General features: G+C 34.4%; 1 protein-coding gene across 13 annotated transcripts in view; it reads right to left on the reverse strand.

The window, feature by feature from the left end:
- Nucleotides 1-13,901, reverse strand: part of BAZ2B (bromodomain adjacent to zinc finger domain 2B) — a 227,931-nt gene that overhangs the window by 101,477 nt on the left and 112,553 nt on the right. For all 13 annotated transcript variants that reach the window (XM_083370558.1, XM_083370569.1, XM_083370561.1 and 10 more), the window contains one exon: nt 885-1,037. In XM_083370558.1, coding sequence (XP_083226684.1) covers nt 885-1,035 — 151 coding nt within the window. In that variant the 5' untranslated portion in view covers nt 1,036-1,037. The remainder of the gene's footprint in view (nt 1-884; nt 1,038-13,901) is intronic.

A 13,901-nucleotide genomic window follows, 5' to 3' on the forward strand; every position in this document is an offset into this window, starting at 1 on the left:
AGGACAACTTTACTCAATAGGATATAATCAACAACAAAACATTTTGATCCATGGCTGTGAAAGCAGCTTTCGATAACTACTGCAATTATCTTAAGCTTCTAGTTGTTTCTTTAATAACTTATTAATTACTTTCACGCCCATAGGAAACTTATGGCATCAGTCCCTATTTGGATGTAAGAAAATCAAAACGATCTACAAATCACCCATGGTGTGCAACAGCCTTAGTGTTCTCAGTTATCTTGAGGCTGTTTCTCAGAATTCTCAACAGAAGTACCATTTGTCAGTGTTGAGAAGTTCTACAAACTACAGTTCCAAGTTGCTAGAATGGAAACCATTCTTATTGACAACTGTATGATTGCTTTAAAGTTCCTTCCTAGCAAGGCATCCGTTTTAGTGATAAGTTACACTGAATGGCAAAAATGTCACTTCTGTTACATGCAACTTCACTATTTTTCTTTTCTTTTTATCACATTCAGATCCCAAACCTAGAAAAATCCTGAAACAACCTTGACTCGGTGGACCTACACTAAATCTGGCACATGCCACCCACCATATTTGTTAGTGATTTATGCTGTTTCATGGTATTACTGGGTTCGCTTTCGAGGGGAGAGCCAAAACAGTTAAAGAAAGTTGTGGCCAAAACCTGCATGTAAGGGGGATTATGAGTCTTTGATCAATGGTTACAGCTGCCATCTTTAAACTTCCCCCATATCCTTATCATTTGTGTGATGACATCATGTGCAAATGTCATCATTTTGCATCAATTTACATCACTTAATCATTGATAATGCATGGCAACAAGGTTTCACTGTGACATAAAGTCATCTGGATGCCTCGATACAAGCCATCCACATGGCACAACATCGCAAATATGACATATTCACCACAGGCGTTGATTGTGGAGCTAAGTGACGTGGCTCCAGTGGAAAGGCCACCTTTGGAAATTGCTGAAACAATGGATGCTGAGGACAAGGCAGGAGATGACGCTGCAGTAGAGGAGGCTGCTGTTGATGTTAACCGTTCTCCAGACTCCATATCTGAAACAAAAAAGGACAGGTTAAAAAAAGCACACATTAAGGTGACTGTCTAAGGGATTATCAAGTATTTCACCAAGATATTCTGCATTTTGCAAAAACTAATGCATTTAAAAAACAACAGAATATTTTTCCTTTACAATGGGGAATCATACTGTTGGATTTTATACTATAATCCCAAATATGAATGAATTTTGCTTTTTCAATCAACTGAAATTGGGTTCTTCTTGCCAAATATTTCTATATCAAACTATAAAGAAAAGCTTACTTGACAGAGATAGAAGATAGACAGACAGACTGATTAGACAGAGATACAGTAGATAGATAGATAGATAGATAGAGAGAGAGAGAGAGAGAGAGAGAGATAGTTAGATTAGATAGATAGATGATAGATAGACAAACAATATAGATGATAGACAGACATACTGTAGATATGCAGTAGAGATAGATATAAACAGATATCGATATACAGGAAGAGAGGGAGAGGGAAATGGAGAGAGAGATGGGGGGAGTGATAAAATAATCTTGGAAATATTTTCCAAAATGGTTTTCATTTTGCTGTGTTAGGTTGAGCTATAAAGATTAAATCATTCATCTTCACATATACGGTATCTTAACTGCAAAGACAACTCTCTTGAGCCAAGATGTTCCCTTTGTTCTTTTCCTGATAAAGTTCTGGGTAAACTGCAGAAGTTATACAATAGTGGTCTGAATTTTTCTCAGCAAGAATTTCTGCCTGACAACCTATCCGACCCAACCGAGAAGAGATTTTTATTCACTTATTTGAATCCCATCTTTATTGCTTTTACAAATAACTCAAGGCAGCAAACATATCCAACATATCATCCTCCCCCTATTTTCCTCACACCCTGTGAGGTGAGTTGGACTAAAAGAGAATGAATGGCCCAAGGTCACCCAGTCATTTTTTATGGCTAAGGTGGGACTAGAACTCACGGTCTCCCACTTTCTAGTCTGGTGCCATAACCACTAAACCAAACTTGCTCTATAACCATGATAATCTGAATTGTTTATGCGTTCTGTGTATGTTCTTTGTTCTTGATGATTCGTTTGAGATTTAGGATGCCTACGCAGTGAATATGTTATCTTCACGGCACTCTGAAATTTCTATAATCAACAGGATAAAAAACAGGAATGAGCCTTTGTCTGTCCTTCCTTCTGCTATGGAGGAGGTAAATGATTGAAAGGGTTGTGTGGTCTCTGAGAGATGAAAAAGACAGACCAGCTTCTTCCTCCTCACAGTCTGCTCAATAAGAATGCCTTATATACCTTCAGGACAAATGGGTGTTTTAGGTTCAAGGAAAGCTAAGAGCTAAGGCTCTTAGACAAGCATTTGCAATGGCAATAAAGAATTTTATTTGTTAACTCTTGGCCGTTGTCTAGCAGTTTACCAGATTTTTGCAGCAAAGAAGCTTGTTTTCTATGTGCCTATGGCCAGAACATCTGAAACATTTTTCATTTTTGTTTCATTTGAATGCAGAACAAGCAAATCTTTTGCTTTGTCTGAACTGCAGCCAACCTGAATTGGGTTGACAGAACTTCCAGGACATAATGTTTTGAGTTTTAAATAGACATTATTTACAAATAAAATTCTTCTGTCCTTGGATTGGTGGTCAGTTCAGGTTATGGCACCGGAACTGCTAGACAACAGCCAAGAATTACAAATAAAATTCTTTATTGCCATTGCAAATAACATTATACCCTTATGTTTTCCCAAACGTTGTAACTCATTAGGCCCTAGTTTTTGTCTTGGCTTTATCTTTTCTTCTGCTTATGGGAGTGCAGAATCAACAACCCATTTCAAGATCTGGAGCTCCTCATTGTTTTTTTGATCCTGAGATATTCTGATTCTAATATATCGTGTAAATTGCATATCCTGGCAAAGCTCATTATTTTATAGAAAAACATTTTTTATATTATTTTATGTACTTGATAAGATTTCAAATTATTTTTTCACAATTGTGAAAATTATAATGGGGAAGCATATATTTATAGTATTGTCAATGGTGAATATTTTGGATTAGATTTTTCTAAAGATGGCATTTGCTGAAATTAATGCACTGATACTTGGATGGATCTATTTCCATGACAAAGAAAGTGTTTTTGTTCAATATTTTAACATGTTTCTTTAAAAAAACATTTTAGAAATTGTTCTACTTTTTTGTATTCTGTAGAAAATTTCTAATTTAAAATGTTATGTATAAGTTTGCACAATTTATTTGCAGAATTTAGTTAATAGAATATCTGATGGCCAAAGCTAAACAAAAGCATGCAAATATTACCACAGGCACACAAGTACATCTGAAACAAAAAAACACCCTGAAAAAATTCAGTAACCACAATTATTTCAAGTTAAGTGTGAAAGTAATCAAACTCAAAGATATAATTCTATGACTTCTCTGAAAATAATCCCCACCAACCTCAATGAACTTAATTCTGGATGGACTTTTTATAGGGTTGCATCATTAATTAATGGTGTCTCCCACTGGTTTCAGTGGAATTAAAAATACACAATCTACTTAGATATAAGACCCACTGTACTCCCAGTTAAATAAGTACAGAATTGCAGCTCTAGACTTTCCTAACTTCAACTGATTAGAGCTCAATATAATTAACATTATTTATTATGAACATTAATATTAACATGATTTTATGTTAATTAAATAGGAAAAGCCTGTAGCCCAAGGGATGCGCACACGACTCCTGCACGCTCCGGTTCAGGTAACTAGGTATTGAAATTAATATTTTATCACATTATTTTATTCTATCTATCTATCTATCTATCTATCTATCTATCTATCTATCTATCTATCTATCTAACTATCTACACACACACACACACACACACACACACACACACACACACTGCTCTCAAGTATCAGTGTTATCTTTTCACAATTAAACAACAAGATCACTCTTAAGATTGGCGCCCAAGGTTATTTGCAATATGTGATACAACAAACTTTCTCAGAAACAGGAATTAATTGAAGAGTAAGGACATGTAGTATCAGTATTTTAAGATAAAGTGCGGTTGGCCGAAAAATATTTTTCCATATATAATAGAATTGAGCGGCTATTCAGATATTCCTTACAATTACTTATTTAGGAGAAACTCGCAAAACGATGTCCTCGACCGCCAAACTTCATGGTTTGTTAAATGTTGATCAAACCAGCTAAAATACTAGTATGTCACCTAGCCTCTGTCTGTAGCATCTTCTACTGTGTTTTGCGAGACCTAAGAATTTTGTTTTTAAATTTAAGATTAAGCCTTAATTGTACCCAGTTAGTTCATTGCTGTAAACCACAGCAGATGGCTGACATTGTAAGAGATAATCCCTGAAAGAGTCATTAGTGAGGATCAACGATAATTAGACTGCAACCCCAAAGGTTCACAAGAGAGAATAAAAAAGTATCAATATAGCAGCTCTCCCTATGATAAGCAACAAGTGCTTATTCCATTTTTTTTCTTTGCCTAATGCAGTTGGCAAATACACCCAACTGTGTCAAATGAAAGAATCTTATTACAGATAAAACATACTTTAGATCATACAATACTTGCCCTTCTATCCTCCTATTATCCAGGACAGGTATTTTTATTTATTTATCCTGACAAGGACTGAAACTTCACTTCCAGGTTGCTTAGTGATGAACAGGGTTTTTAACAAGCAGGAATATCCAGCTGAACTGAAAAGGATGAAGGGTATGCCTCCTTTAACACTGTGAGCAAAACCTGTCTTTTTTCTCTCTGCTAATTACTATATAAATATTTCAAGGCACACTTAAATATTTTGGCTCAAAGCAGCCAAAGAAGTAAATAATGTATTCCATAAAAACACACATGTTGCAATCCTTTTCAAAATGACAACTGCATACTGTGTAACAAGCTGATAAGTACACGGCATTGGTTTGTCTTTGTACCTTTCCAGTAAGATACATTTATTAAGAGAATGCATTAGTTTATTTTATGGGGAGTGAATCTCACAGCACAGGATCTGTTCACACGTCTATCATGTTTCAGATTTCTGTTGTTAGGTGTTGGCTGGAAAGCACTGGTCCCCTTGGGGAGGGGTAAATTAGTTATATCCCCTGACAAATTTCTCTTAGCATTAGAACCGTCCAGCTGAAATATCCTACACAAATGTAGTTTCCTTCCTATATAATTTAATCTTTAAAACTCATTATTACTTAAATCCATGTTTTAAAATAAAACCTATAGTTGTTGTTATAGTATTATCTCAATAAACAAAAAACATATTTTCTCAAAGACTGGTGGTAGTGGTTCAGGTAATACAAGTGTTTCCTTAGCGAAATAAGTTACAATGTTTCAAAATATTTTGATATTTTCCCTTGATTCTTTATCCAATAATTCTCTCCCCAACAAATTAATCATGGGATTTCTATGGTTTAGATTTAGAACATCTCTTTGGTTAAATCTGCATTCCACAGAGGGAAAGACATCTCCAGGTGTTGATCTTATGGATTCACATGTTGCTCAACTATGGGACAACCGATGCAAAAATCAACATAAGATTTCATGCTCCAGACAATTAATAATGGGATACAAAATATAAATGGAATACAGTCTCTAAAAGCACCTATTATTTCCTATCTGATGGTTTAATATAAAAAGGCATTACTTCGCCAATGGTTACTTACATTTAATTATACACCAAATATGTAATTGAAATAATATGGTCTAAAAGTGCCCAGGTCTTAGATGTCATAGAGACCATAGATACATTTAAGTTAGACTCAGCGTATTTTAGAACATGGGATAATTTTTATCAATGGCTAGAAAAATGAGTTACAGAGAAAGGAATGTCATATGTGACTTTTAATATATATTAGTAAGAAGATGACTATTGAGTGATCAATTAACATTGTTTATAAGTAATTATTATTGTTTTTTTAAATACATGAACCCAGACAACATGCTATTTGCTAAATATTGAGAATGTTATTTTAAAAATCCTAACCCTAACCCTTTTCCTAATCCTATAAAAATTTATATATATAAAAGTGCCCAGATCTTAAGATGTCATACAGACCATAGATACATTTAAGATTATTAAGTGGAGGCTGAATCTTCACATGCAGCAGCTATTTTTCTTCGGATCAAACTAGTGGTTTTCTATTGCCTGATTAATATCAGGATGACTACCTAACTGCAGTGGTTGCTATTGGAATTCACTGTATAGTACTACCAAATCATATTTAACGTAACAGGAAGAAAACATCTGTTGCACAACAGAAATGTCTTTTTAAAGATTTCTACTTTTGTTTAAGGAAAAAAAACTCTGTTCAACCGTTACTACCGTTTTAGTTAGAATATGAATAATGACTTGGGATGGAAAAGAATTTTAGATATGCAATGTAATCCAGATTCTCTGCTTTGGAAAATTGGTAACATTATGAATTGAATCAAATTTCCTTCCCAGAATTAATTTAATTCCTTTTTCACCTTTTCATCTAGATGCACTGGGAAAAAGAATAAAATAAAGCAGAATCCTCGTCATGTAGAATCAGCTGTAACTCTTTGTCCCACTGCAGGCTAACAACAAAAAATAAAAGCCAAAAGCAGTTATCAGTTGAGTATTTAAAAACAAAAAATACAGAGAAACGAAAAAAGCTGCACTGTAGTTATAAAAGGTAAAACAAGATAAAACAAAAGTCATATACCATCACCAACAGATAAAATCTGGAAGAAAGCTTCTGGCAAGTCTGACCAAGAGTAGCAACCCCCTCCTCCCCCCACTTCTAAGGGCTTTTCTGTGGAGTTACACAGAGAAGAACATTTAGGTTCTATCATTTTCTGAACTTAACTTTTGTTTTAAAAACACACAGCATAGAAATCACAGCTGCTGGACTTAATAGGAATCCTTTGCTTTCAGGGAGTCGTCGTGTGCATTGAATACCACTGAGCATACTAGCATCTCAATTATTGAGTTAGGATGTCTTCTAACTAATTCCCCTGAAGAATTTTTTTTAAAGGTACTATTTCTATAGGCTCCATCTGCCTGAAATGGATGACAGGAATCAATATTTTAACCTGCTGTTTCCACTGTGTCACACATTTCTGTTTGTGCCAACAGTTGTTATTTTATTTTCTTCCTTCTTTCTTCTCTGTCTTCATCTCATCTTCAAAACAAGTACCAAAAGGAGAAGCTGTTTTTTTGTTGCTTTTTTGCTATATAAGATTTCATTATGGTAGTCACATAAAGTGGAATCAGATAGACATTAGTGGTGTTTTTATATCACCTATGTCCATGATTATGAGTTGTAATGCAACAATAATTTTTTTAAAAAAAAATATATCAGGAAAATGGGTAAGATTTGACCAGAATGATAAGAAAAAAGAAACCTCCATACAAGCTAAATGTAACAAAACATCTCTAACTGTGCACAACTCTTAGGCTCAGGCTTCTGTCTTCAGAGAACAAGAATTACAGGTAATTAATTTTATTTTTTGATACAGTGCTTATATAATTGGCATAAAAGGAAATGAAGTGCCAAAAGAAACAGTAATAAGAGGAATTACATTTTGCTAAAATCTATTGCATTTCAAGTATGCCAGAGAGTTGCAGAGGAAGGATCTGCTCAAAAAGATAAAGTGCCTATCCTACTAAAAATTTAGAATTGGGTGAATCTGTGAAATTGAATTTCACCCCATATTTTTTTATTTTTCCAAACTTAGTTTCATCCTATTTCCTGATCAGTTGACTATTTTTAAAAGTTAAAATAAAAAGTCTTATCAATCTTTATGTGTTTTTAATTGTAATATATAATTTTTTTTGTAAATGATGGTCTTTAACACATTTTGGTATATACTTCCTCCTAATCTATCTTTATTTTTCTTTAAGAGAATAAACAAACTTAATTATAAATTTCAGATACAGGAAGTTTTCTTACTCGCTCCTGGGTTCATTAATATTTGAGAACCGTGGATTGGATGAATTTTCATTAAAATACAATCTAAATACTTCTACTTTTCTATTTTTATACATAATTAATTTACGTTTAGTATCTATGATCTAATAGTACAAGGAAAAGGTGATTGACTACTAAAGAAATACATGTAGTCTTTGATTTATGGCCACAATTGAGCCCAACCTTTCTGTTGTTAAGTGAGACATTTGTTAAGTGAGTTTTGTTCCATTTTATGAACTTTCTGGCCACAGTTGTTAAATGAATCCTGCAGGTGTTACTAAATTAGCAACACAGTTGTTAAGTGAATCTGACTTCCCCATTGACCTGGTTTGTCAGATCACAAAAGGGGATCACATGACCTCAGAACACTGCAAACATCATAAATATGAGTCACCTGCCAAGCATCTAAATTTTGATCATGTGACCATGGGGATGCTGCAATAGTCATAAGTGTGAAAAACGGCCATATGTCACTTTTTCAGTGCCATTGTAACTTCGAATGGTCACTAAATGAACTGTTATAAGTCAAGGACTACCTTAGCATATTGTGGTATCTAGGATTTGTAGAAGAAAAATAAGGGACTTCTTTCTTCTCGTATACCAGGAAATCTGCAGTTCAGTTCTCAAATGCCACAGCACTCTCAATCACTCTTTCATTCTTTTTCTTGTTCTTTTTCCTCCCATATTCCTCATCATATCCTTACTCAAAATGTTCTTTTCCATATACATCAAGAACCAAAATAAGTGTGACTCTATAACAATAAAGTTGATATAATTAAGCACTTGAACTTGCTTTTATGGTTAAGTGAAGCACTGGAATCTTTCAGTGAACTACAATTTAGTGGATTTTGATACAATGGACTGTGCATGGAATGGACCCCATTTCCACAGCAATTTTGCATAATATGTGTAATGACATAAACGATGTCACTTGCATCATTTTGAGTAATGATACTATTCATTCAAATGGCTTTAATGACATACTTTTGTATGTGAGAGATGTTTGTGAATAAGGGACATCCTTCCCCTTAATTAGTTTGTCAAAGCAAAGTTTCACTGCGCATCTAAGACATACAAAAAACCAGACCACTAGCAGCTCTTTCTGATCACAAGGTTTCCTTGGTGTAAACTCTTATGCCACGTATCAGAGATGAGCGACAGCTGTGATATTTAAAGCAGAGAACTTGAAACTCTTGGAATAGGTTAAAAGAAAATCTGATGCTCACTTACATTTCTTATGGTCTCTCGATTTTTTAAAAAAAGAAACATTCTTCCAAAATTGTTTTCAAATGATATGGCAGCAGGATACAGTAAAGACAAGATCTGACATTTAAAAGTCCTTAGCACTGCCATTATACGTAATTAGAGGGACAAGGTGATTTTTTTTGGTTTGGTTATCATTTATTATTTGTTTTGTGGTGTACAATGAAACAAAACTGATAACTCTAAGAAATATTCATAAAGAATTTAATGACCTAAAATAAAACAAGCATTCTAGCATCCATTAACACAGAATATTAAAATCAGCATCAATTGTAATTAACAGAGTTCTACTTAGTAGTAAAAAAAAGGGATAAGGCTATTTATTCACTACAAAATAGGTTTAAAATCACCACAGAAGGGGCAGGGCAGAATTCACAATGATGATATCTATTTCAAAGTTATCTAAATTTGTATCTATGACTGTAGGTTGTCCATCTTTGATCAACAAGGTGCGTGCTTCAGGTCCCATCTATTAAGGAGTGTCATCTGGTGGGATCTAGGTATCATGCCTTCTCTAGGTGTCAGCACCTTCCCAAACACCTGGATGTCCCTGATCCCATTAGCCTTTTGTAAGGCAATAAAGCCCTGGTTGGGCTTTTGGGCTGTGAAGCTCTGTTGACTGATTTCTCCTACAATTAGAAGTAGAATATTTTTAGACCTTGGGCATGCATTTATAATTTTTTTTTTTGCTATGGGTTATTTATACTATTCCTTTTTTTTTGCTTTGCTTTGAATCCTTGTTTGTCAACTGGAGTTACAATATTGTGAGATAAGTAAGTCTATAAACTGGATATCAAACAAACAAACACACCCCGTAGTACGGAAGGCTTCCATGGGGGAAGGCTTCCCATACGAGCTCCAACTCTGCACAATCAGAATTTGGAAGATTGAGGATTATTATAAATGGAAGGCAAATACATCTGGGCAAATGCTTAAGATTCTTTGAACAAAGCGAAGGAATTGCACATCTGGAAGTACATCGGCAACTTCGGTGCAGACACTGAACTAAATACTGTAATAACAATATCAACATGTTGATAACGATGCACTGATCCGGTAAAAATCTCACTCAGTTCACTGATCCCACATTTGGTTTCACCTGAGAAGTGAAATGTGCTAATTTTATTCTGTGCCGCATTATTATCAAGGCAGGCAAGGATCAGGCAAGTACCACCTTCGTACTACTTTAACAACCAGGATATTTTCCGAGTGTAAGACTCCATCTCCCATCATTCCTAGAACACATTTAGAAGGCACCAGATTAGGAAAAGCTTTTCTAGATTAGCAAGTGTTTAGCAGCATCTAATCCAAAATAGCGGTTTAGGCATCTTAATTAATTTTGCAGAGTGAGCTTAATGCCTGTTCCCTCAGATGAACGCCCCATCACATCTTGTGGACTTGATTCCCAAATAAACAACAGGATCACAGCTTTATGCAAAATAGAAGCTAAAACCTGTTAATTGAAATCAGCAGCAGTTTCCTCTGTTCTAAAACTGTGGTGCCCCTTCTTAAATTGTAGCTCTCTTCAACAGCCCAGGATACAATTATATGACTGACACAATGTGGGTGGAATCACACTGAGTAATGCTTACCGCCTTGAGTGCATAAACTGAAGGCAGGGCAGTATCCATTCTTTTCATTGCGGCCCTTTCAGGACCGTCTCCTGAAAGGCCACAAGCACAATGAAACAGAAGGAGGGGAGCTGAACATAAAAAAACATACTCCGCTCAATCTGGGCCATTATTACTATTTGAGAAAAAAAAAGTATGATAGGAATGTTCTTTTTTCCAAAGACGTTGCACAAGGGGAAAAAAAAACCTTTTCAACCTTCACCAATATTGATCTGGAATATTGATAAAATTAGGCAGAACTTTGTAAAGTACAGGAAATACAACAGAGGTCGGTGATAAAATAATATCTAGGCAATTGAACAATTCAAATGCTGAACTGGATACTATAAATCACCCTAAACAAACATTTGATATAAGAAAAAAAAGAAGAGAGAAGATTGTAACTGATAACGGAATCAAATAAATCCTAAAATATCTGTGCCATGTTTGCATCATCATTTAGTCCATACAAGAAATATAGTACTGTATAGTTTGCTCTAGTGGTGAAGGCACCAGGTTAGAAAGCAGGAGCCATGAATTCAAATCCTACTTTAGGAATGAAAGCCAGGTGGGTAATATTGGGCAAATCATTCTCTCTCAGCCCAACACACCTCACAGGGTTGTTGTCGTTATTATTGTGGGGAAAATAGAAGGAGGAAGGAGGAGTGTTAAGTATGTTTGTTGTCTTCATTGCTTATATGAATAAAATTTAAAAAATAAAAAATAATGCATAGTCATGCATTCAGTACTACGCTGAAACAAATAACAATGTTTGCTTTGGCAAAGAAAATAGCAAAAATATTTCAAAGCACATTTTGTAGTTTCAGAAACTCCACTAATCACTTCTTTCAGTTTGGAAAATGTTACCGGTATTTCCTGAAAAAAAAATCATTTTTACATAAGCTAATATAAAACTAAGATCACTATGATTATATGGCATTCTGGATTTGTTTTTAATAAAACCTGATATCATGTTCTTATTACTAAGGTATAAAAAAAATAAACAAACAAAAATGGTACTATTTCTTTACAATGATTGAAAGCATTTTAATTGTAGTTATTTATGTATCAGAGGCTTGTTTTTTAAAAAAACACAAAACATAAAATTTCCAGCATGTAGGGGAAAATCTTATTTTTAATTTTAATTTCAAAACACATGCATACATGAATTGACACAATTACCAGTAATTTATTAGATGGCAGTTTGGGACATTCTTAATGTATACTGTGGCTATTATGGATCATTTTCACATGGTAGCTTCTTCTTCTTTTTTTGGTATATCTTTTCCCATATCCCCATTCCCTTTTACCATTAATAAGGTTTTGGGCTGCATAACACCATACATAAATACATTCAGAATTCCTTAATTCTACTGTCACAGACTGATTTATTTCAATGGAAGTGTCTACTTAATTCTGTAAAATTAATCATTTATTTATTCTATTCCATTTTAAATGCTAAAGCCCAAATTTTTGGCATCCAGCCTGTTGAAGAAGCAAATTACAAAAATAAATATGCACATCTAGATTAAAGATAATTATTCTTTTTCTCAACCACTTGTTAAAAACACCCACTAAACAGTTAATGTTTTGCTCTATGTTGTCCTATTATTATATAGCAGCTACTGTAAACTGTAAGATACTAAAGCAAAGATTTATTCTTCCATTAAAACTTACATTTCAACAAAAGAAACTATTTAAAAATAAATAATTCACTAATACTCTGAAAGTTCAAGGAAAAATGGAGTTGAACAGCACTGCTTAAGAACTATTCAGCATCTTATGATCTACTTTATTTAAATTTATTATAGCTCCCATTCCAATAGACTGAGGCACTTTCAGAATTTAAATAAATAAATAAATAAATAAATAAATAAATAAATAAATAAATAAATAGTTAAAAACCTACCAAGTTACATGCATATCTCCCCAAGCTTCATTACTATTTACTTAATAAAAGTGTTGATCCCCAATATTTATTTTATCATGATACTGAAGATGGTATACACAATGTTCTCCAATGGTATTTCCCAAGGTTTGTTCAGTTTTGCTGAAGTGGCTGAATTATGTGCCCTCCATGCTGAAGGCTTATAACCTCCAGATCTATGACATCTGTAGTTAATTTTATGCATTGCAATGTAATACAGGTAGTCCTCAACTCACGACCACGACTGAGCCCAAAATTTATGTTGTTAAGTGAGAAATTTGTTAAGTGATTTTTGCCCCATTTTATGACTTTTTTTGCCACTTTTGTTACGTGAATCACTGCAGTTCTTAAATTAGTAACATGGTTGTTAAGTGAATCTGGTTTCCCCATTAACTTTTCTTGTCAGAAGGTCGCAAAAGGGGATCACATGACTCTGGGACACTGCAACCGTCATAAATGTGAGTCAGTTGTCAAGCATCTGAACGTAAATCACGTGACAATGGGGATGTTTTAATGGTCATAAGTGTGAAAAATGGTCACAAGTCACTTTTTTCAATGCTGTTGTAACTTTGAACAGACACTAAAAGAACTGTTCTAAGTCGAGGATTGCTTGCATGTGTAAGCGGAGTTGGGTTTTACCAATTCTTCCTTCTTTAGAGAGAGGTTCTCCATTGTAAATATGGTGCTAAAATTATTGGTAATCTTATACTCTGCCTCTTTCAAACTTTATGTCTTAAAATGGTCAAAGACTGTCCTACCAATTTATTGGGGGAGGGGCAAAAAATAGATTACGGTGCTGCATTGGTGTTAATTTTCCACTCCCGTCTTGGTGGGAAATACTTCATCTTGTATGGAGAACTTGTTGCTAGTTACATCTATTCTCTGAAGATACCTACTGCAGAGAAACCAACTTGGAGGCTGGTAATACCATCGCCAACAGAAGGCAATAGGAGATGAAGGGCTGCAGTAAGGAAAGAGGATTTTGTAGGAGCTTAGCACTCCAACTGATGTAAATGCTACCATTAGATGAAATACTAATGTTGGATTATGATTATTACGTTGGATTAAAATGAAACTAAGTCCACTCATGAAGACACCTTGATAACTTGAGTTAAGCCCCCT

Source organism: Vipera ursinii (genome assembly GCF_947247035.1).
Source record: "Vipera ursinii genome assembly, chromosome: 1".
NCBI classification, from domain to species: Eukaryota; Metazoa; Chordata; class Lepidosauria; order Squamata; family Viperidae; genus Vipera; species Vipera ursinii.